General features: G+C 41.7%; 1 protein-coding gene across 3 annotated transcripts in view; it reads right to left on the bottom strand.

Moving 5' to 3' along the window:
* The window catches only part of ZNF521 (zinc finger protein 521), a 281,338-nt gene that overhangs the window by 5,407 nt on the left and 250,345 nt on the right, over window positions 1-25,586 (bottom strand). For all 3 annotated transcript variants that reach the window (XM_060121176.1, XM_060121174.1, XM_060121175.1), the window contains exons 6-7: window positions 23,361-23,492; window positions 20,861-20,976 (exon numbers count right to left, since the gene is read on the bottom strand). In XM_060121176.1, the coding sequence (XP_059977159.1) occupies window positions 20,861-20,976; window positions 23,361-23,492 (248 nt within the window). The remainder of the gene's footprint in view (window positions 1-20,860; window positions 20,977-23,360; window positions 23,493-25,586) is intronic.

Genomic DNA, 25,586 nt, shown 5'->3' with positions numbered 1-25,586 from the left:
TTGGCATCGGCAAAATGTTACATAGCAGTGATAATAAAAATAAAAACTGTCAGAATGGAAGTTTTGTGAGCTTTGTTGATTCAAAGATGTTAATCATTTTTACCATGAGTTGTGTATTTATAGCCTTTTGTCTCAAATTCTGACAAGCTTTTAAAACTAAGAAAAAGAGACAGCATGCTATTTTAAAAAGGAATGAAAAAACAAATATAACAAGCTTTCCACTAATTCACCATGCCATTAGAATCCCGAATTTAAACTGCAGTTGTATTCAATTTAAATGAGATGTTTTCCAACCAGAAGAAATAGTAGGCAATTGTGGCTTTGCAACAATGCGAGGCGGGAAGAAATAAAAGACACAGAAGGATTAAATGTGGCTGTTTCTTTCAACAGATGGTGACAGCACCATGGCAGCATGTTGTTTTTTCTTTAGCTGAAGAACGCACACATCCGTAATCAGTCATCACTGATTAACTAATTATATTACCCTTCCTTTTTATCACGAGGGCTGGACCTTTATCTGTAAGCACTATGGATAGCCTGTATGCTTTCATTTTTCTAGAAGCATATCCCAGTACACATACAGTCGTGCAGTTACAGGCTGCAAACAGAATTCTACATTATCGTCCACCTTTAAGCACTACTGCTTTTTTTTTTTTTTAATTATTTATTTATTTTTTTAAACAAAAGCAATTGGTTTCCAACAGCCTGGATAATAAGTCTTTTGACCTGCATTCTTCTTTGACCCATTAAGGTCACCCTGTGCTCGGGCATATAGCTGACTTAGGAGATGCCTGCGAGTCCTACATTTTATCTCCTGCCCACTCAAAATAAAGCTTTCTTTAAATGTGTCTGCACGGGTCCCTGAAGGCCAAAGAGGCATCCCCGTAGCGGGCAGTGGAGGGACAGAAGCTTCTGCCTTTATTAATGAATGCAGACCATTATGAGTCTGGCTGGCTCCTTCCCTGTTCCCAGAAGCATATACTGTACGTGACTTAAAATGCTAGAATATTGACACAAAGCGAGCCGGGCACCCCTAAGGAAAATTACTCCTTGGATATAATGTAGGCTCGTAACAGCTATTAGAGTACAAAATAAAACCCTCCGGGATCAAACTGACATATACCGCATTCTACCTAGTCCTCAAACATTAGAAGAATTTCTTTGTGAAGGCGCTCTCAAGGACAGCATTAAACTGACTTTTGTAGCAAATCTGCAGCAGCTTTTTGGCTTAGAGCTTTTAGTACTAAATCTCTGGTTTGAATCAATATAAGTACTATATCTTCTACATTAATCAATACATTTGGTTCAATACATGTTCTATTAAATTATACTTTCTAATCAAGAGTTTTACATTTCCACCCTCTCTCTTTTTTTCATTCCCAAGTTCTTTTGCTAGTAAAACAGCTTTAGGAGTGTATCTGGCTAATGGAGAGAGGCTACTGGGTGATCTCCCCCATAGGTTAGAGAAAAAAATACAATGGCGAAGAGTAGCCTTTGTCTTGATAAGGTTAACAGGATGTGAAGGCACTAAATTAACATTTTCGAAGTCCACATGACTACCGAAGTACTCAGAGTTTTAAATTAATTAAAAGTGAATTGCTTCAGCTTTGGAAGTACTGTTAGAATGTTCTAAAAATCACCCAAATCATCCAAAATACCAGTTAGACCCCGTTTTACCACCCCAAAGTTTCCCTTGTCTACAAATCATATACGTCTTAGCTGGAGAAGTTTGGGGTAATTGTGTTTTCATGGGCCCTACCTGGCAAACGTCGGGAACCTATATGTGGGTATGTGCATTTTGGTGAGATATGTTTTAATGAATGTTCTTCAAAGACAAATGTATAGTATTTCCCAAAGTGCGCTGACAGTCTAAAAGACATACTCGTATGATGGATGTTCATGACCAGGGTGGCTGACTCACGATTTTTACTTTGGCAGGATTCACTAAAATGAGGTTCTACACTTTATTTTGATAAACAGCAATGGGATTTCCCAAACCGTCTGTCACGATATGCTTTTGCCCCTCTCTCTAATGCCATGAATGTTGCATTTATGATCATGTTTGCGCTGACAGAATTTCCCTTTTTATTTTTTCATATGGTAATGTCATCACTATGAACTTAGAGAGACACTGATGCATTTTCTTTTGACATTTAACAGTTCACATGGGCTTGGCCTGACATCTCAAAGCATTTTCTGGATGACACTAAGCTATATTAAAGCAAAAGGTGAAAGGGTATCATCAGAAGTGATCAGAAAAATACACGATATTAAGGAAAAGGACTATTAGGTTATTTAGTTTGTCCCCTTGTTGGACAAAAATTGTTTTATAAAGTTCACACTCTAGGCTAGTTTTAAATGCTTTTGGCAATGAAGCTTCTATCACACCTCCCATAGGAAATGATTTCACATTCTAATAAACCTCACTGAAGGACTTTTTTTTGTATTTGCTGTTCTTCGGACATTCATGCTAAATATGCCTAGAAAAGGTTGGGCTGAGGTAACTCTGAAGCATGTGGACACTGGCATGTTTATGAGTTTATGTTCAGAAGGCTTGACCATGTATCTGTAGTATAAAGTGCTTCTATCTCACCCAGAGAAACCAAAAACACAATCCAGTAAGCTATTTCTTAGTCATTATACAAAATATGTCATTCAACTGCTTTGTTCTAGAGAGAGATGCCTACAAATTAAATAGATTCTAGAAGGCCAGTGGGACAAGGTTTCCCAACCTCAGCAGTACTGGAATGTCGAGGGGGACTAGTCTTTGCTCTAGGGGTCTGCCCTGTGCCCAGTAGGATGTTAGCAGCATCCCTGGCCTCTGTCAACAACATGCCAGGGGCACCTTCCCAGTCGTGACAGCCAGAAATCTCTAGACCTTGCCACATAGCCCCTGGGGGAAAAAATCATCCCCAGTTGAGGACCACTGCTTCCAGTGTTTTGAAAACACATTGAGCTTGCCGCGCCTGCTTGAGGATGCGACCTAGTCTTCAGTCTCAGAGCTATCTCCCCCCGTCAAATTACAAAAAAAAAAAAAAAGGGGGGACAGCAAGAGGGACACATATATGCCACATGGAACTATGGCATGGCATTTAAAAAGATGGTCAATGGTGAGAATGGGCATTTGCTGAGAAGTCAGGGAAAGGATTCTTCGAGATAGATAATAAATGGCATTGCTTGTATAAATAATCATCTCTCCAAAAATGTCCACTCATTCAGCAGTTTACTAAGACCTTCCATGTACCATCAATGAACAAAGGTGGTACATTTTAGTGGCACTTAATCAGTGCTGCTTTAGAAATATTTACAATCTAATAAAGTATAAAGGGACCCAAATATTAAAATCTGGAAATTACTATTTAGGCTATGGAAACCACTCCCTACTCTGAACGAAATGCAAAGCCATCATCCCTCATTTGCTGGTCGAGCCAACAACACCTGTAAGTGATACTTCAGAATAAAAAAGAAATGGTTTCAGAGCTGGGAGAGTTCTAGCAGCATCTGTCCCAACATCTCATTTTATAGGTGAGGAAATTAAGTCCCAGAGAGTTTAAGCCAACTTTCAAGGTCTTATAGCCACTGCAGCGGCTGAGCTGGCTTGTGGGAAGAAGCAATTGTTGAGCGGTGCAGGTCGCTATGTTCTCATCCCCGGGCTGGGCTGGCTGCAGAGACTACAGCTGCTCACCGTCAGGGCACTCACCAGGGACAGGAGGACAGGGTGCCATGGGCCACAGAGAAAGGGCGCCTCACCTCCTGGGCTTAGTTCTCAGAGGAGTCACACTTGCCCGGTGCTGGAATGGGAGGTTAGAAGAGAGTGACGGGCTCCAGGGGGAGAGACCAAGCAGGAGCCAGGCTGAGAGTGGCCGAGGGCAGGGTACTGGTCCCTGTGGGGCTGAAGATCCGTGCGGCTGGGCAGGGAGGTAGGGGTCACTTCAAACAGAGCCTATTTTCACCACAGGTGCTCTTTTGTTTACAACAGCAAACCAAGCTGGGAAAGCCAATGGTGGTGAACAATATCTTGAGAATATCTACCTAAAGCCAGCCTAGCCTTAGTCTAACGTGAGTCTTCAGAAGCCTAAGCAAAGACTAATTTTTAAAGGAATGCCATGTCCAAATTGCTAATGTAGAGCAATTTTTAGTATTTTGACAATTAAACACTTCAGAGAAATAAAACAAGCCACGCTGGTCCACCAGCTTCAAAAGGACAAATACTGATGATGGGTCATACGTGACAATGTGAACTTCGTAACCATTTCATTTCTCATTACGAGCTTAAAAATGGTAGTAAAGGGGATTCCCTAGTGGCCCAGTGGTTAGGACTCTGCTTTCACTGCCAAGGGTGCAGGTTCGATCCCTGGTTGGGGAACTAAAATCCTGCAAGCCACACAGCATGGCCCAAAATTTAAATTAATTAATTAATTAAAAATAAATAAATAAATAAAATACATGAAAAGAAATGGTAGTAAAATTTCAGTCGCTACCTGACCCCTATCTGTTTTGCATATGGGACAGGCTTGAAATTTCCCTTTTTTGAACTGACAGGAGCATGCACTATCCACTACATTGAGGAAAAAGAAAAAAAAAAAAAAAGGTGCCGAATTAGAAGAATAGGTTAAAAAGAGCAAAATAGCCGCTGGGAAATACATTAAAAGTACAAAGTTTATTTTTAAAAGAGAATAATGAGTTGACCTACCTGTTTACACGCATGGAGGCAACGGAAAATTTAAATCAAACTGCAGAGAGCCAGCAAAAGTGAAAGAGAGGCCAGAGCTTAAAGATTCTGCTCAGATTCTAGAATTGCAGGATCCAGCGCATTGTGGGACAGAAGGCTTTGATAGGCAATACAGTCTAATAAGATATTCAGGGATTAAGTCAGTGCTTCACAGACAGATGTGTCCATGTGCCGGTTGTTGCTAAGCTTTAATTTTTCCCCTGTAATGTTTAATTTATCACACTGGTGCTTTCTAAACCAGAACACCTGTAAACCAGGTTAAGAATGACCTCCTTCCAATTTTACATCCGTGAACAGTGCCCCTTCTTCGTGCTCTAATTGTAGATACCTTAAAGATAAATCTGTGGAATGAAGGAAAAAGAAGGCTTGGCTAACACTGAAATGTGTTCATCTTGGGTGAATGCAAATTTCCTCTCTGCCTGGCTCTGGGTGTACACACTGACTCATGATGCTCAAGTCATATTCAAGCCCCCCGCCCCATCCCAAGTCAAACACAATTAAACAAACTTCTGCTAAATATTTAACAGCCTCGTGTAGTAATTAGCAGCAAATAATGGGAGCTTAAATTGATAATTGCTCAGAACTGTCCTCTTGCAAACATTACACATTTCCTGCTCCTCCCTTTTCTCTTAGACTTTGAATCCCAGAAGGTTTTTTGTAAAGGGTTTAGTTAGTGAAATTACCCATCGTCACATTACTTGGCCCAAGATCTTGCAGTCAAGTTAGGTTGCCTGACCATCAGCAGCAAGATTCCGCCTGCATGACTTACTTCACGTCTGTTTTTGAAATCCATTGAAAGTTATGTACCTGAAAGCTGTTGGAACAGGGCATTGATGTAAAAACTGACTGGCAGGCTTAGGATTTAAACTCTGTCCGCCGGACTCAAAAGGTCATCTGATTAGAATGGGAGAAGCACAAGGCATAGTAATTTATATTCAAAGGGTAACCTTTCTAGGGAGGGGGAGGAAGCACGAACTCTTCCTGCTTTTCCACTTGATATGGACAAGGATTCCCTTCAACCAATTCCCAATAATTACGAAGAATAGTTTATTGAACTTGGGCAAAGAGCAAAAGAAATGCCACTTCCTTGTAGTGTATTATTTCTTTTAGTAAAAACACTGCCACACTCTCTAGGAGGTAAACTCACAGTAAGAGTAAGTCAACATGTTATAAATCATGAAGAATAACAGAAAACAACCTTTCCCCACCATAGGCAACCGAATGCTTGTCTACTAGGGCGTTTGCTCTAGTAAATATACACACAAAGAATAGAACTGTGAAAAGACGATATGTTGGTTTCCAAAATTTCCATAATGAAACTGCAGAAGGATGAGTGTGTGTGTGCACATGTGCATGTGTGTACACTCGTGCCTATGCTGGATGTTGGCATGAGTGTGTGCTGTGGAGCCGGGAGAGAGGTACATTCCTGCATGGGTTCTACAGGTAAAATCCCTGGTGTTTGCCTTTGATCTTTGGGGGAAGTCCCCCAGGGCTCATATTCCTGCATGGAGAATGCAATTAGAAGGAGCCCCAAGTAGGCCTCGCTTTAAATTCTAAGAAAGTCCTTTTAAAATGCGAATATTTCACAAGCCCAATTCCATTTGGGTGTCTCTCACTTTCAATTAAAAAAAAAAAATAATCCCGGTTTGGAGAGAAGAGAAATAATTCTGTACTTAAGTTTGGTGCTTTTTTCCTGGCTTGCTCTCTTTCCTTTCCCTCCCCCTTGCATGTTTTGTGTCCTGCAGAAAGCTTCAAGCCCATTTCTTTAATAATGTCCTGCCTCGCGTCCCCTGAAATCACCCGTCTGTTAGCCAGTGCACACAGGCAGGAAGAGAGGGAATCAGGAATGCCAAGTGCATCCCTTATTCTACATGGAACCTTGTTGGGTCTTAACATACACTTGGATTCCCTCTTGTGCCTCATCTCTTCTTGTCCCAGAAGCTTTCAGGTCTTAAAACGGCAGAGCTGCCCACCACTCTGGCCAAGAAGAGCCTTTATTCGCTTCATAAACCCACACGTTAAACTCCCGTTCTCTTCCCATTTCCTGGGCATCTTTTCTGACGCTGCTTCTCGGTCTCTGTGGAACAGTCTCCTCACCCCTCATGGTGCACTGAGCTTCTAGAAAGACAGCCCTTGAGTTCCCCCCCCCGACAAAGCTGTAGCTATGGTGACAGTAATCTATAACCCTCACATCCTTAGATAATTTGCTGCTCCAAGTTAATTTTAATTCATTACAATAAAGCAATATAATTAAAAAAAATAACTCCTTAAAGTGAAGTATTTAACATGATCCTGGAAAGGAAGACAGCTTCCGCTAACAGAGGCCCAGGCAGCAGGCATGGTGTACGCTCGCTCTCTCTCGTGCAAATTCAAAGGTGAGCTGTAAACAAGCCCACGCACCAACGCCGCTGCCGGGCAGAAAGGACTGGGCGGCAGGAGGCCTCTTTCTAATCAGTCCTCAAAGGAACCTGCCACACAGAAGTGGCACTTATTCTAATTTAAAGCCCTCATGCTTGCTTCAGTGTTGCAAAATTTATAAAAGAATAACTTCATTAAACCGCCTGGTACTTCAAACACAAATGCAAACCAGCCACAACATAGAAGGAGCTGGCCAAGAGGAAGAGAAGTATTCCCAGAGTTGTTAACTCAGATATTCAAATCCAGTCTGCATTTGGGCGCTTCTCCTTCTGAGGATGGGTTTGCCCTGGAACTTTCCTCCACCAAGGATTTCTGTGCCATGGTCCTTTACTTCTATCCTGAGGGCCAGCTGCCCCTGTTAAGTCTGCTTAATAACACTTAAAATCATCCAAAGCGGTTTGGCAAGGCACGCCCCTTGCAGAAATACATCTGGCAGTACCTAAATGAATGCTATTCAGTGCTCCTTTCCTGGTCTGCAGAAAAGATTGATTCTGAACGTGCCACGATTACAGTCCCCATTTACTTGGGTATATATTTCAGACTCACCTAAGTTGTTGAAAAACTAATGCAAAAACATTTTTTTCTCCTTACCCTCGGTCCTCCAGAAAGCCAGCAATAATAAGGGTTAAGTGGAAACATTCTGCTGAATTCATGCGCGGCAATGGAGAAAAGTGATTGTCACATCCTAAAACACACACTTTTAAAGAAAATTCTTTTTCTCCCCTGAATCAAAGAAATGCCACAGTAAAAGAACTTCAGGCTAGATTCCTAAGCTACAATGCAGTTTGTGTCAGAACACACATCATTTCATGCTGAACTGTCAGCATTTCTCCAAATCATTTTTTTTCTTTTTGGATGCAATGAAAAGACAAACCTAGAAACCTGTACAAAACCTCCAAGCCCCTGTGCAAGTATGCATCACACACAAATTGGTCTATGCATTGAGAGCCTGGGGTCCCAATGATGAAGAACTCCTTTCCTGTTCAGTGTTTCTCATCACCCAGGTCCAAACGTGTGCTAAGATTTTGCTTCAAAGAGAAGAGAGTAGGCAATCACAAAGCTTGCAAATGGTAATCCATGGATGGATAAGAGGTAATGACCTTAGGGTGAAATCTCTTAAGGCGGATTTCTCCAAGGCGAATACCAGAAGACTGTTTATCCCAGCTGTCCTTCAGAACTGAGGAGGCGTTCTTGCTTTTGGTAAGAAGAGAGACCTATTATAGGATATTCATGCCGGGCTGACTGGAGGACAGACTGACACAGTAGATGTGAATGTTAAAGTTATCACCACAAAAATGCAGCATGATGTGTTTTGTATTATTCCTATTCCTAGGATAAACAAAGACTGAAATTAACTCTCCATCATCTTTATAAATTTGTTTTACAGTGCTGAAGGCTCTTTTACATTCACATCATGCGATATGTTGGAGAAGGTAAGCTTGTATTATTTTTCCGCTCCATGAATAAAACAGGGCTAATCAGATGGAATGAATGAGCTAATTCAATTACAGGCAGCCTTTATTATACACTAAAATATGGATTATTGATCTGGTGGAGTTGGCAATGCAGGATGCAAATTCAGTGAGCAAAACCTGCAGGTTTGAGTTTGGCTGTTTTTAACTCATGCTCAAGTCTGCTGGAACTGTTCTCGCTTTGGAAAAAACCACCAAAAGAAAACAACCCTAACTACTTAAACCCAGGGCTTCACAAGGGACCAGATGAAAGGTTAAGTCAGAGGGCTGGCCTGGGAGCCTGAGCAGGTCCCGGAGTGGGAGTGCGGGATGTAAGCTCTGTCATAGTCCGACAATGGAGGGAGGAGACGTGGGCCGGCTCTTTGGGCCCGTCTGTGCAGTGGTAAGCGAAAACTTAGTTGGGAGACTGAAATGTACTTCACAGGCATCTTGCTGCAGATGTAATCAAGTCGTGTAGGAAGCAAGAACGCCTTGTGGCGGCCCTGCACTCGTGAGACGGGCTTGTTTGCAATGCAATGCTGCACCGTCCTAGCAAACTCCTTTTGTCTTTCATCTTTGAAAAAAAAAAATGCAGTAGCCAACCCTCGTTCGAAAGAAGGCAGCTCTGAATATGAGGTCACGTGGGAGGAAAGCCTACGGCAGCAAACGCTAAAGGGAAAAAAGAAGGTGAGCTCTGATATCAGTGTCTATTGCTACACCTCTGTTGTGCCTTCCCATTTCCCTTATAAACCTGCCCCGAGACTCTATGGCCTGCTGGGTGCTATTTGTACTCCGCTCCGGAGCGCAGACCAGACTGGCTCCTGGATTCCCTGTAAACTTCTCCCAGCTTCTCCTTCCCAGCGCCAACGCTCCTTCTTTTGACGGGGTTCACATCCTCTCTACCTCTTCATGGGCCACAGCTGAGTGCCCCCCACATGGCAACACAGACGAAAATATGCTCTTTTCTCCTCTGTTTTTAAAAACAGCCCAGAAACGGGTTCTGTGTTTTGGTAGGCATCCCTCCAAAGCATAGGTAAGTGTACATGTGGCCTGTTTTCGAAAAAGCTTCCAATGAAAGGGAGGAAGGAGGGATGCCTAACAATACTGCGCAAAGTTGCAGACTGTTCGGCTACAGTCCAGAAAATGAATCCGATTTTTCATTCTGTCATTATAAATATTTCATTGCACATGGTACTGATTTTCTGCAACTGTGGTTAAGCAAAGGGCCTCTGTGTGGATATTTAAGAAAAGAAAAAAGGAGGAAGACAACGAGGAAGAAGGGAGGGGGGATGAAAGGTTAGCAACCAATTAATTTCTTACTTTCAATGTAAAAGATTCTGGGAGAAATTCAACAGTGATGTAGTGTGTGACTCAAAGAAGAAGAAAAAAAACATTTACTCTGCTCTTCTTCTGACAGTTTCTCATAAAATATCTGCAGTCCATCTATCTTTTAGTACTCCAGGCTCCTCGGGAGAGCAGAAAATGGTGGTTTAAAGCTCTCTTCAGTGCCAGTCTGCGGGAGATTGCTTTCCACAGGACTCCCGCTGATGGAGGCCTAGGGGAAGAGGCCCAGGAGTTATTCAATCAGCCCGAGACTCTGGGGCGGCTGGGGGTCCTTTGAGGGCTGATTAGAAAGCTGCCCTCCTGTTGCCTTCCTCGGAACAGAACGAAATGAGCAGCCTCTTGCTGAGCAGATTCTGCAAGAAGGAATTTCACCTGTCATGGAGTTTGTCAGAATTTCAGGATTTATCTTGGTGCAAAATTAATAAAATACCAACCAGGATTTCAGGCTGACTACTCAGCTTTGTCATCGCCAAGTGATCTTTCACCCAAGAAAACCTGGACATGGAGTACAGCCATCCCTGCCCTACTTTTCCTTCGGAGGGTGAGCGAGATGACGGGACGAATACCGGCCAGACGTCAGGATGAGATTCTGAACCAATTACACACAAGGCTGAATTACAGTGTGGGTGCTACTGTCTTAGTGGGTGACCTCTCACCTCACCACTGGAGCTCTGAAGGCTCTTTGGAATAAGCCCGAGTCTGAAGTAGAAAAAGGCCATTTCTGCAGTTTATAACACAGTAGTTTCCCGATGGCATCACATCTGTTAAATTCATATACTGGTGTCCCAGGCCTGGATTTGATTTATCTCATTCAAGGAGGACTAACAATGGACTCTGTTAAGAGCACATATTGTGAAACATTACACATTAATCTTGCTTCAGCCATGCTCGAGGAGGTGCAGGGTCATCTTTTGTTTGAACCCACACTGTCCTCCTGCCCCATCACCCTCTGGGCTCCCAGCAGAGTGGGGAGTGGGAAGAAGCGGGGAGGGGAGCAGGGAGGCAGGGGCACGAGGGGCTGGGACAGGGTGGGAACAAACCACTGCTGGCTCCAGGCTGCAGCGAGTTTGGGAGTTCGGCAACCTCTGCTCATTCCGCGTCAGAAGGTGGCTCACACCACACAGATGACCGCGGCTATTTTAGGTGGCGTTCTGTAAAGCCCAGGGCCTGATCATTTTGAGCAGAGGCTTTAGGTAGCCCTGAGGCAACCAGCTCTGGTTCCCAGAGTGGGTAGCATCACATCACAGGGGGGCCAGTCTGTGGGGACTGGGTTGGTGCTCACGCCACCAGCTGGTCCAAGCCCCTGGATAGAGGGGGCAAACATTTCTCAGATTCGACTCCGGACTCTGAACTCTGGTTCAGAACAGGATTAACCTGAGTCATAATGTCCACCTTGGGTTGCATCCCTAGTCTCTCACCACGGACCACAGGTGCCTCGTACTAATCGGTGATCGGCAGGGCATCCTTGGCTCCCAGAGTCTGCGATTGGTTTAAGGCCATTGCTGCTTCCCTGCCCATTTTCTAATCGACATTTTCTAAATGAGACATTTAACAACACTGTAATGCGTTCCTTCCAGCTCTTCCCCTAGTTAAACGACAAGCCCGTTTTGGAGAGCCACTTTTACAAAGCAGTTAGTTAGTCGCCTGACAATATCAATACCAGGAGATCTCAGGAAAGAGTGAGTAACAGAGAGAGAGAGAGAGAGAGAGAGAGAGAGAGAGAGAGGAGTGGGGTGGGGGGGGCTTGCAAGCGAAGGCACAGATGGTGGGCGGGGATGCAGGGTGCTCACAGCAGGCTTCAGTGGAGATGCATTAACTCCACAGAGGGACGAGGGCTTCCCACCAGTACTGTCATGAATTATAACTGAGCATGGGGATGAGGTCTTAGTGCCCGGCTCACGGCAAATAGACTGTTCTATTTTCCTGCACAATCACCTTTCACCCTTATAAACTCCAAGCACAGCTCAGCATACTGCTGATATTTGATAGTATCATGGTAGCCTTTTATTTGTCTAGAAGGCACACAAACTCAGCAGCTGTGCCCAGTGCTGTAAGTCAGATAATTATAAAATTAAGTTTTGGCAAAGTGAAAAAGGAAACCTTTTATGGGCGATTCGGGTTTCCGGCGAGAGATGGTCTTCTGCCATCTGAGGGGCCGCATCAAAGCAAAAGGAGGGCACGAAAGAAAGATGCCAGCCTCCCAGACACGCTGGGTACAAGGAAAAGCCTCCCCTTTGCAAACTTTGCCCTCCTCTTACGGGAAAGCGGTTCCTGCCCAGTGACCTCCCCCGTACCCTCCCTCCCTCCCTCGATGAAGTTATCAGTGAAGGAGGCCTGTTATTTTAGGCAGTTTAAAATTTCACCACTTTTAAAGGACTCGTTTACCCTGCCTTTCACTCCCGTTTAAAGCTTCGGAGTTGCTGTTCTAGATGACAGCACCGCGAGCACCGCTTTTAAGCACTATTCATCTCACCCGCCACATCTCAGGCTTTCACAGAACACTGCTCTCTCCCCAATGAGGGGAACTCACTCCTTCATAGCTGCGGGGCAGAGCCTGCTACGAGCTGTAGATTCGCTGCAAATATAACAATAAAGGATACAAATGTGAATTCCTCTGAAAATACACGCATGGCTCTGAAGCCGCCTGGCCTTAGCAAACTCAGTGAAGGACAACCTATCAATCTTTCTCCAAACGTGCACCAACAGCTCACTTCATGCGGCTGGCCAAGGGATTGCCACATCGACGGGTCAGAGGATGCTGGAGTGGATTCTTTGCCCATTTCAGGGGATTGAGCGTTGAAGCCCATGACTACCTTCTCTCTAACTGCCACAGCAGGTGGATATGGAAGTGGTGTTTTCCAAGAGTCCGATCGAAGTTTGTAAACACAAAGAGTCTATTCTTGGCATTGTGTCTCTGCTAATGTGAGAAGACTGATCCATGTGTAGAGCAAACATCTAAAACAGGAACACACGGGGGACTTCAACGTGCCTCCCTGGATTGCAGAATGTTCTAGAAATGTGGAGGTCCAGCTCTCACCCAAGGATCTGCCTGCAAAGGTGCTGAGACAGAGTGCTGTCTTTGCAGGACGACTGTGCCCGCAGTTTCTCGCTCCTAACAGAGGCAGATCTTCCGGCGCTGTGGCAGCAGGCTGTCTTGGTGACACAGGAGCCGGCAGGGCCAGCAGAGCCCAGCCAAAGCGGAATGTGGCAGAGGTGATGAACATTTCCAGGGGGTGGGGGAGGGGAGGGAGTTGCAGCAGTGGCCGCAGTGCTCTTCAGTACACACTAGCTGAATGCTCCATAAGGTCGCACTGATGGCAGTTCGGAGATGGCCATCTGTCGTCAACTCTGGGCCAGACAAAAAAATAATGTAATGGCAGATCGCTAACAACAGGGCTGTTGGAGAAGGGAATGAGTCCTAGAACGGGGAGGTGGTGTTCCATCTCTTAATAGCGAAAACCAGCCATCGATATGAACATTAAGGAATTAATGGATGGAGAATTTTTAAAAACTGAGCTGGGGTGCTGTAGAAATGATTCAATGTAAATAACGTGGTTTTCGCTTAATGCAAATACCTCTCTTGCCCCTGCTTCGGTCCTATTACCCACTTGACTCTTGAAAATGTGACTGGTAGGACACATGGTGAAGCAGTGAGGGCCAAATCTAGAAAAAGGTGAGCCCAGGTTGTGCCCCCAAGCATGCACACACGGATTAGGGATTTATTGGTACAAAACGGGTAATCGAAAACTCATTTACTCATGTAGTCCCAATGAGTTCATTGTGATAATCGTGCTTATCTTTCCGTATGCTTGCCTAATTTCTAAGTGCAGTTTTATTAAAAAGCAAAATAAAGCTACTTCATCTTTAGATGCATATGAATGCTATAAAATTTTAAACTCCCTTCTTTGCTCAAGAAAAAGGGCAGCTTTGATAGGTTTTTTTTTTTTTACTACTGCTTACATGTTAGGAAGAGAGAAGGTGCAGGGAGGGAGGAAGGGGGTGAGAGACAGACTAACAAACAGTCAAACTGAGGTGAGCCGTGCCCTATTTCTTTGTCCTATATGATCAACTTTCTGCCTTCAGTGGTAAGGCCAATCAATCCTGATTGAATTATCCAATATTAACAGCTGAAAGTGATCACAAGTAATGGTGAAAACATAGATCCAATCAATAAATCAATGCAAACGATTCGGTTCCCGGAGATCTGATCAAATAAAAGAGATAGATCAATTTAACCACTGAGCAAATTAAGTGGAAGCTGCCGTAGCACCAGTTTATTTCAAAAGCCCCGAAGGCCCACAAAGCAGAGAAATGAGGCGGAGTAGAAGCGGACCAGTTCCAGAGCCACATGTTCCCTTGATACAATTTATACTCCTGCAGCCCTCTGAGTCCGTACGATGCGTTTAAGGACTGCGAATTCAGCCCCAAGAACAGGAGATACACAGAGGTCCAGTGGATCGGTGGCAGTGGAGAACTAAGGTATGGGGCACAGACCACCTAGGAAGAGGCAGGAAGCACACCCCACCACATGACTGTCAATATGTAACCCGGCTGTGGCAGGCCCAGACATGGTGATGGGCAAATCGTTCCAGTCTGAGGGTCCCAAAGGGAGACCACGTGATAAGGCACAAGGCAGGACAGGGTTTAGAGTCTTACAGCTGGAGTGGGGATAATGAAAGAAATTTCAAGCTCTGTTAGAAATAAAAACAAAACAATTGAAAAAATATAGAAAAGTTGTGAGAAGAAGATGAGTTATGAGGGGCAATAGTTTTAGAGACACTTCTTAAAGATGTGCTGTGAGCAGTAAGACACACTTTTCCACTCCTCTTGTTTGCAAAAGAGAATTTCGGCCTGACTCCGAGAAAAATATGAAAACAAGCTAACACTAAAACAAACCCTTCCCCACACTACACCCCGATCCTACCTTGTCTATGTGGAGGGGCAAGATAAAACTTTGTTTGGGCCACTCATCTTTAATTTCGGAAGTGGGGGGGGAGGGGGAGAAGGGTTAGCTTGTTTTGAAATACATTTCTGAAAGCAAATTTAAATGTTTAGTTTTACAGTTACGTGCTACAAAGAAATACCAGAACTAAAAAGAAGCTCGACTCTTTAATCCTTTGAAAAAGATGAATGTTTAAAAATAAGAATTTTTACCTGGAAACCAATTAACATGAAACTATGTCAAGGTATGATTAATTGGGAAATTGTTCCAGTGAACTAGAACAGAGAACTAAGGAAACATCTGACATGTCCGGGATAGAGATTTTATTTCCAAGTAATGATGGATCTTGACCTTGTTTACTGAGGTCAGCATTAGGGAGAGGGAGGGGGTCCGGGAAGCAGAGCTCACCCAGTGCTTCCCTGTTCCACACTCTGCATGACGGCTCAACATCGGCTACTCCACTGCACTCTCACCAGGACCCTGGGGCTTGGGCAGGACGCTCTGTTGTCTCCTACATGCCCATTTTACAGATGATAAAACGGAAGCTCAGAGTCCATCGCTTGTGAGCGGCAGTGACCAAAATCAAACTCTGGTGATTGTTCTCTGTACTTCACGCCCTTTCCCTTGTACTAAGCTGCCTACGTAGAAATCAAAGCAAAATAAAACAAATTTTAAAAAACCCCATAAAAACTATTTTGAAAATAACCATTAACTGTTTGAGATTTTATGGATGGCTAACTCTCTCACATCCACAGATACCGGAAGCATATCCATCCTTCAAAACCAGCTTGAATGCTTCCCACATGATGACTTTCTCGACTGCCCCAGCTGGAGAATAAACATTTTCTCTTGGAATACTTAGAACAATTTATCACATATTACCTCATATGATAGTTAATCATATGTAAGTCTTTTCTAGTAGACGTAAATATTATATATTTCTAATTATTTTTGATATGTCATAGAGAGCTTCGGGCCATGGTAAATTGAAAATGATATTTTTATAAATATTTTAAATTAATTAATATATTTTCTTACCTCAGAACGGTATAGGGATGATAGCAGTCTATAGTATGGTATCTGTGGTTTGGCCATTAACAAGGACTCTTTTTTTTTTAAAGGCTCACTTTTTTTTTTTTTTTTAAATACATTCAACCTCTTATTTTTATTTTTGGCCTCACCATGCGGTCTTGCAGGATCTTAGTTCCCTGACCAGGGATCAAACCCGTGCCCCCTGTAGTGGAAGTGTGGAGTCTTAACCACTGGACACCCAGGGGATTCCCAACAAGGATTCTTCAGTGCCTCAGCATGTATTACTTAATACTTTGAGACACAAACTTATATAACAATTACTAAAAGGCTAGTTTCGGTAAGGAGCTAAGTTAGTGAATGACCCAGTCAGCCACACAGTGGCCACATTTCAGTGCTCTGCTGTTGTCCTATATGTCCCATTCCATATGCAGTCATTCATTTTTCTTTCAGAAATGTGACCATAAAACTTGAGCAACGGTGACGCTGTGGTGTGAAAAATATGCATCAAAATCAGGCTGATTTGGTGGGAAAGTGATCTGAGAAGAAAATCAAACAGCTGTAGAGACAATTACGTATTTAAACTTCAGCGATAGCTGAAAGTCTTGGCGTATCCCTCAGAATGTCAAATCACTACTTTATTTTGTATGTAGAAAATACTGCATCCATGAAATAATGAAGGGAAGGCCAAGTATCAAAATAATCTTTGACTCAAAAAGAACTTAATACCAGAATCTCAGAGCCTCAAGTTCATCTAGGCCAATTCCCCCTCTTCCCACCGCTGGAATTCCCTCCATGTCCCTTAAATTCACAACATGATGCCTCAGAGAAGTCTCTATGGGGACACATTGGAAGAGGATGATTCGATCACTGCCACTGAATTGTAGTTTTTCTAGAGGCACCAATTAAACAGTAATTACTGTATTGAAAGAAAGTGGCCTATTCAACAGGAGTTTTACAAACACACCACTTGCCCACACCTGTATAAACCACTTCGGATACAAATATGCATTGTAGGATATTATTCTTGGACCATACTATCCTTCTCTCAAAGCAGCTTCCTTAAGTTCTGCAGAAAAAGTTTTGAGGTCTATTAGGAAAACATGTGAAACATTCAACATATTCATTTGCTTTTAAAATAACAAAATGTTCACTTAGTTCAAATAACGCACTCTTATTCCAAAGCACATCTTCCCTACCAGCATGCTAGGTGGCCTTTGAAGTATATTAAAATTCCTTGCAAGAACGGGGGAAAACTCTACCAGAAGAAATAGATTATATCCTGCCAGGAGTTACACATTACACATCCCTGGACTGGCATTTAGAACTTCTGGTCAGAAAGGTCTAGAGGTCATGCAAAGACAATAGCTTTCACACTGGCAAGTCCTAGATGGAGTGTCCCATAGAAACAGAGGTTTCATCTTGCTTAATTCTAAAAGCAACTGTGGTCTGTGATGTCAAAGGATAATGCCTAAGTCCTTGATTCCTGAAGATGGACAGTGTATTATGAGGAATTATTTGAATTCTGACTAGTACTGTTAAGTGATGTTAATGAAAATAACACATCTCCGTGTGTGTGTGTGTGTGTGTGTAATTTTATATCCAACAAAGCACTTCTATCCTCAAAAAGATGTTTTTGTGTTTTTAACTGGGTATAAACAGTGAAAGAAATGTAAATTACTTATTATGGTCATGAAATCGTTTATGCACCATTAAAAGATACACCACAGTGATGTTCCTGGGCAATTCTGAACGCTCACCCTAAACCTACCCTATTAGTCTCACTCTGATATAAGAGCCAGATAAACTATATGCTTTCAAAGCTCCAATCTCCGGTTCTTGGGCATTTGGTTTATAAAATGCCTCTTGTGAAAAGTCCTTCTTTCTGAACTACTAATTAGTGGCATAAAAATGTAGATGAGTTTAGGTGGTGTGACATGGATCAATTTCAAAATCTGCATTAATTTTCATACCGAGGCATGAACTACAGTGGGCTGGTAAAGGGGCTTCATTTTTCTACTCTGTTATTATTTTAGGTACCGATCTTATTTTCCATCGTCACCTTAATTTCACTTGATTTCCCCCCCTTATTCTAGAAATGCACAAAACTGTATTTTTTGTATACCTACCCCGACCGCTTTCTATGCAGGAAATAAATCATCAATATATAAAAGTCATATTAATTCCATCCTCTAAGCACGGGTATAAAGTGACGTGAGTAATGAAGACAAACGCACAGGACTGTGAACCTCTAAGTTCAAATCATAAAAATCAGAAAGGTCTCAAAACTAGAAGTAAAGTTAACTCTGATCCATTTTTCTTAATGTATTGAAACTAAAAGCCATTGTTATTACTAGGGATTTAAGAAAACAGAACTACATAGATATTTCAATGACTGTGGATATTAGCTGTAATGATTATCACATATTAACTATAAATACTGTTCTTATCAAAGGAATGATGTACATTTTAAGCCTGAGTATTCACATCAAGGCCAAATATGTATGATTCTGAGTTGTGGGATTGGAAAAATAAGGCTACAGCTTCAGATTATGAAAGAAGTCTTATTTGGGCCCAGATCACAATTTGAATGAATGAGTCAGAAATGTTCTGAGAGATGTTTGACCTCATAAGGTCTTAAAGACTCAGAAACAGTTTTGTGTTCGGTACTATGTCTTCTATACCAGCAGTTCCTAGTGTGGCTGGGGGACCTCCGGGGATCTCCTAGATCCTCTCAGGGAGTCTGTTAGGTCAAGACTAGTTTCACAATAACATTAAGACAATGTTTGCCCTTTATACTCTCATTACCTCATGAGTGTACAGTGGTATCTTCTAGGGGCTACTTGACATTGGAAGATATAATTTCTCCAACAGCTAGTAGAATTGTTGATTTGTGTATTTTTGCGTTTAAAACATTTCTCAATTTTGATTTCTAATATGGAAGATATCAACAGATAGTAACCCACATAGATCAAAGCCCTTTGTGGTCTTCAATAATTTGTGTCAGAGCATCCTGAGATCAAAGAGGTGGAGAACCCCCGGTCTATCCAGTAATGGAAGGAGAGAATACTGTACATTCCATGAAACCCTAAAATACGCCATAAAAGAAACCTGGAGTCCTGAAGGATGTGCTTAATTGCTTAGTTTTGTCTGCTGGCCAATGGGCCACAGGCCACCACTGCTGGAGTGTGGCGTTCTTTTAATGAAAGACATTCAAGTGACCAGCAGGTCAGTAGCATTAGAACCTACTAATATAGTACAAAAGTGGATTTGTTGCAAACTTTTTTCCAGGAACGTTAGATAAGAAGCCAGTCTCTACAGAATCTGTACAACTCTGATTTTAAGCTACTATGAATTCCGCTTCACAGTTTACATACTAATTAACAGCATGATTTAGGTGTACTAGCCATATCCTTTACAATCTCACAAACTCAAAGGACTTATCCTTCCATACCTATTGCAATAAGAACTATATTTTCCAATAGAAATTTAGGTTAGTTTCACGAAGTATACTTTTAAATAATCGTCTAACTTGGTCTATCTTCTATATTCAATTCACAAACAGATGTGACAGAGTAGAATTCTTTGAAGTGATGAAAAGTAATAGAGCAACTTTAACATTGGTGCATTGACACATTATAACACTTAAATAGCGTCACCCATTCTTTCATATATATTTTATCTGACGTCCTTATTTGCTATTTGTTCACTGGTAGGATGAAAGCTGAGATGATAAACTGTAACTTCCTTATTTTGATACAAAATTCACATAAATATGGCTTCCTCAGAGCCCAAGGAGGTCCAAAGCTGCCCCAGGGTCCACAGCGTGGGATGGGAGATGAAGGAGTGGGTGGGGCTTTGGGTCCCTTAGTCCTGCCTCAACCACATCAATCACATCAGACCCTCTTCTGGTTGTTTAGGGAATTCAGTACCAAAGGAAAAAGAAAATCATCCCCACCCTATTTTAGTCTAAATAACTTTACTGATAATAATAATGCTGACAATAATGAAATAACTTTGAATTCTAATCCATTCTCCTCCAAGGGCACCAACAAGATTTAACAAAGGCATGTTACTCTTATATCATTCCATCTGAAACATGAAGATATTTATTAGACCCATTTTTCAGATGAAGTAAGAGGGGGAAAAATAGACTTATTTTCTTTTCACAATAAGGGACATTTCTGGGTTAGGATCCAGGTCTCTGACTGACACCAGTCTATTGCTAAGAATAATCAAACTGACCAAACATTTCTATTATATTTTAGAGTTTATACCCTACATTCAGACCTGTTATTTCATTTTTACCTAACAACAGCCCTGTGAGTGTTACACCTGTCTATTATTTCTTCACACCCGAGGTTCTGAAGCATTTTGGACCAGTGCAAGGTCACACATCTAGCAAGTGGGACATTCAAGGCTAAAAAGTCTTTGGGTGCCAAATTTGCAACTATAAGGCTGTCACTAAGTAATAATTATTCTGTTACGTAGAAGAAACACAGTGGATAAGAGTATAGCTTCTTTCTTCTCTTTCCTTCTCCCTTCCAATTTTAAGCCCCTCAGGACAACAATAACCTGGACATCCATCCAGCTTGTAGCCCAGTGGGAACAGAACATGAATAAAACAGAGTTTGGGAGAATGGGCCCTGACAAGTGAGGTGAACGATCCTACAGTCCAGTAAACCTGACCCCTAAGTCTATCACACTGGGTCAGAAGATCCAATTATAGGCCTGTTCTAGTTCTTTTTATGATTGACAGCAGCCAGGGGCAAAATGACTTTGGTGTCTGTTAATCCGGCCTCTAATTTTCCCTTTGCCCCAGTACACACAAAGCATCATGGTGGCCCAGGGTGAGTGATTCCGCGAATCCAGATTTAAAACGCCCTTGTTTCCTATAAGAAGAGCAACTGAGTTCAATGCCAGCCCTCCTCATGGGGATATTACCTGCAGCTCTGTTTGGAAGAAAAACTTCTGTGGACATTGTGTGCAGTCATAGATCTTGTCTTCTTGTCCATGGGCAGAGAAAATATGCTGCTGCAACTTGTTTGCTTGAACAAACACTGCAATGATAAAAGAAGAGTGAACTTGGGGTTATTTTCATTCCGAAATGCCCTCCGTCCATGACTCCCTGTGAGCAGCTGCAGACGGGGCAGCATGAATGGCATACCTTCTGGGGGTGACCACTGCCAGGGGCCTGGGGGAGGGAGTCACACGTGCTCATGCTTGGGTCTCTGGCTTTTGTTAAGATGCACTCTACCGGGCACCTAACTGAACCCAAACAGCTCCAAAGTAAAGGTTTATCGAGGCCCTGCCCCCCATAAATCTTTTAAAATGAAACTTGTCAAATGCACAGCACTGTCTGAACAGAAATGATTCTTATTTCTCAGCAACCCATAGGTTAAGAAATCATAGATGCCAAAACCCTGTTTACTGTATTTGCCTAAAGTCACAGCTACCGAACAGTTCTCTATTTAAATGTGTTAATGCTAAAAATTATATCCCACAGCTACTCTGGGGCACTGTCTATAAATGTGTAACAGAACGGCAGGTAAAGTCTCTTTGGATACTTTAAGATCAACTCAGCCTATACACTGAATGCAAGGGTTTCAATAATATAAACATGTTCAATTTTAATGACTACAAAACAAGGCCCTAAGACTGTGTAACAGTTTACCTAGGAGACATACTATTAATAATTAAATTGTATATGCCAGAGGCAGTGTTTGGGTTGGCAGAACTGACTTCTGATGGATGCCTGGTGCACTGTGACCTAAAAAAGTTTGCATCTACAATATTAATCTGTATAGGCAGGGAAAGGATTTATTAAAGATGCTGGCATTTGACTTTGACTCTAATCATTAAAATTATTCTAATTGCCAGCCTGCCTAAAATATTAGAATATTGTTCTTGTGAGTCATACATTTTAATCATATTTCTCATTACCTTAAAAAACTGCTCAGATTTCTTCTCCCCCCCAACACGCTTTATATTGGAAGGTTGTTTTTTTTTAAATTGCTTTTTCTAAAATTACTTCAAGATACACTAAAACAATTCAGGTCTGTCAGCACAGGAAAGGCAGACCGTTCATGATTAATGCATTTTTGTCTCTTACCTACATCAACCAAAAGAAATGGGGTTTTTATACTGATCTGCAACAAATCTCTATCTAACTTCACACATTTTACGAGGCTCCTGGCCACAACATGAAAGGGCTGTTTTATTAGGGGTCTTAATCATGAGGAGATCTATGACCCAGTCCTCCTTATGAAGACTTACTAGGAGCTTTTATAAAGAACCCAGACTCCTGACTCATTGTATTAAGACAAATACTACATTATGGTGAAAACATAATATATATATTTTAAATACAAATTTGGAGGAATCAAAAAATAGTTCCAAAATAAGGAGTGGCTGATGGAATTATTGAATGAAGAAGCCTCACAGGCAAATGGTAAAGGCAGAACCACCAGCATAGTGTGGTACTACTTGTGCTAACTGTGTTGGAACATGGCCTCTCTCTTTTTATTACAGGACAGAAATCTACAGGCTGAATGCAGTGAAGGTTAATACCAATGCTTTGGAATTTTACACCGCAAACCAGGAAGTCACTTTTGAGAGGAGATGTTTTTGTTTTGTTTTGCCTTTTCTGACAAATAAGAAGGAAACATAGCCTTGAGGGGTTTGACCAATGAGCCCAAGACACAGGCAAAATTATCACAAAGGATTTTCCAAAATAACTCTGTCATTGTCGCGGGAGCAGCAGAAACGTGTGTGATCATATTTCAACCCCTATGGGCTTCAAATTATAGTTTCTGATTTGCAATTTTTCTTTTTGCTGCTGCTGCCGAAAACTATAATGCTACAACATCTCATAAAAGTTTCTTCTTAAAAGTGTAAACTTATATCAACTTCTGTTTTAAAAATCCAGTGACACAGGAAATAAAGGCCTCATCTAATGTGTTCATTTAATCTGTTTTCTAGTTCAAAGAATTGGGGGAGGGTTTTAATAACGCCTTTATATTTCATAGAGGGAGTGTTATAAAATTCTCCACGTTTAAATAACAGACGTGTTGACAACACGGCTGTACTTCTTTTAGTCCCATGTCTTATGATGAAAAAGCCACCTTTGCCTTGCTAACCTTTTAACACCGAGAGGAGAAAAGTGAATGAAACGTGGATGTCATTTTACAAATGGAAAAGTGCAAACTTCTGAGAGAACCTGAAATGCCATTTGTTCATCCTGACAGCTAACCTTCCTGACCGTCTGAGCCTCTAAAGTAGGTGGCAATCGATAATGCTAATCAGCAGAAATCAGACGTCTTCTTCCCAAATTGAACTGAAGTCAGATCTGTAAAAGGCCATAGCAGTGGGAAGTATGCCCTGGTAGGAGAGACAGGATGTGGCTGAGAAACTCTCCAGAGTTTTCCAGAAATAATCTTCCTACCTGTAAAGCAGACGGGACACTTGAAGGTACCGCCCATCCCTTCGAAGCTGTGCTCGATCAGGTGGCACTGGAGTTTGGCAGGCGAGTCGAAGGTCTGGCTGCAGAGTTTGCACTCATGGTTCAGTCCTTCATCTGTTAAGGAAAGTGCGTGAGCAGAGAAGTTGACACCCATCACATCTTTGACAGATAGTGAGTTAACTATAACCGCATACATTAAACTCTTTCCAGCCCCCAGTATAAATGTGTAGTAGTATATATGGTGACTTCACATTATTTATGAATTTATATCCATTGGAAACATTTCTGGAATTTAAAATCGAACGATAACCACAAGGCAGGTTTTATCTTGGGGTAAAAATGCGTTTTATTAAGCTTTTAAAAGTAAAATTGGTGGGTCAATAACGAGGCATCTCCTTTTCTCTAACTAGCAAGATTTTATGGGCTGTGTATTTCCAAAGTCCTGAAATAAAGGAACCATAGAAAAATGAACAGCTTCTCCCAGGGCCTCTCATCTGGTTTATCTAGAAGGTTCTAGAGGTTTCTATTACTAACCATAAGGTTTTTAGTGGTTTTCCCATTGAAGACTTCCTTTCTCTACTTCCAAGATTTTCTGGCAATTTTGAAATATTATTAATGCTCATAGTGTTTTATAAATGCTCTTTTTTTCTTGCTTGAAACTCCCAGTCCCCCATATCTTCTCAGTTCATTGCTCCCTTTATTTTGTAAGACAGTTTCGGTTTTACCCTCAGATCTAGACTCTGCCTGTCTTTCTCCAAAGGCACTTTCATGAGCTCCAGGCTCACTTTTGACTAGTCCTGGAGTTTTCTTTGATATCTCAGGAACAGGTAGAAAAATATTTTGATGTAATAAATTGCTAGATAAAATGAAAAGTTTGTGTTATAGACAGAAAACATTATTTTTTATGTTGTTTTCCTCATTAAAATGTTTACGAAATTATACATTTTAGGATTATTCTAACTTGTTTCAATTGCAGTCATAAGAAATGAAAACCCATAGCACTAGAACGAACAGCCTAACACTTCTTTGGTGCTCACTGTGTTCCAGACGCCGTTGTTCTAAGTGCTTGCAGACGTGAATTCATCGAATTTAACAACAACTACTATTATTCCCATTTTACAGATGAGGAAAGTGACGCCCAGAGAGTTGAACTGATTTTGCTCTGAGTCGTAGGAGCAACACTTGGTAGAACCAGAACTTAAACCTAGGCAGCCTGGCCTCAGGGTCCATGACCTTAGCAGACATGCTATGGCATACACCGGCTATTCCCAAGACTCTCATTAGGAAAAGCAAGGGCTAGGAGGCTTCAGCTTAACCTGAAATGTTAGCAAGTTATACTTTTATCTTCTCTTATTTGCAAAGATTAGAAATGCTACTAAGGACCATCTGTGTCAGATAGTCTAGGTCTAGGGAATGAAAGACATATTTACACTGTAGGGGTAACGAGTCTACACTCCAAAGTTATTTCCTTTTACTCAACACCACATGCATGCAGAAGTCCTTCACCAGTTGACATTACTGGCAACACAAAGGCCCAATTACAAAGTGAATTATTATTAGCTAACTAGGAGTAAAATCACTCTATTTGTATTCCTAATCTTTCTTCTCACGCAAGTATGAGTCTTTAGAAGCAGAGGATTGGAATTTGTAAAAAGAGAAGCAAAGCACTAATTAAGCCACCCAGTACTGTCTACATTTCACAGGAGATAAAAACCTACTCTGTATTTGGGTGGCACAGTAAATTCCTTGATTATAATTATGTAAGAAGGAGTTTAATTGTGCATACTGACATGACTAGGGGTTATACAAAAAGCTTTAGGGATTATATAAGATCAAAGGTTTTTCATCTGTTCCTTTCTCTCTCTCTCTCTTTTTTTTAATCCTAAAGGCACCAAAATTTTTCTAAATTTTGGATATTGACTAATATAAGAAACACTATTTATTGCAGGGGATTGGGTCAGTAAGTGAATCGTCAGAAATACTTGCCAAATTTAAATGTTTTCTATTTCCTCAGTGCTGTATACCTTTATTGTGATGGTAAGAAGCTTCCTAAGAGTTCTAATTTCATCTTTAAATTATGTGCTTTGCACAAGAACCAAGATGTGGTCTATGGGTGTGAGAAGTTATACACATATGTTCCAGAATTCTTAAACTTGCAACGTTTGTCAAGGAACGTATATAGGCCTGGTGGGTTTTCTTGGGGATGAT

This window comes from Lagenorhynchus albirostris, chromosome 14, assembly GCF_949774975.1.
Source record: "Lagenorhynchus albirostris chromosome 14, mLagAlb1.1, whole genome shotgun sequence".
Classification (NCBI taxonomy): Eukaryota; Metazoa; Chordata; class Mammalia; order Artiodactyla; family Delphinidae; genus Lagenorhynchus; species Lagenorhynchus albirostris.
Note: the sequence above shows the minus strand (reverse complement) of the source record. Positions and strands in the feature narration are given on the sequence as shown.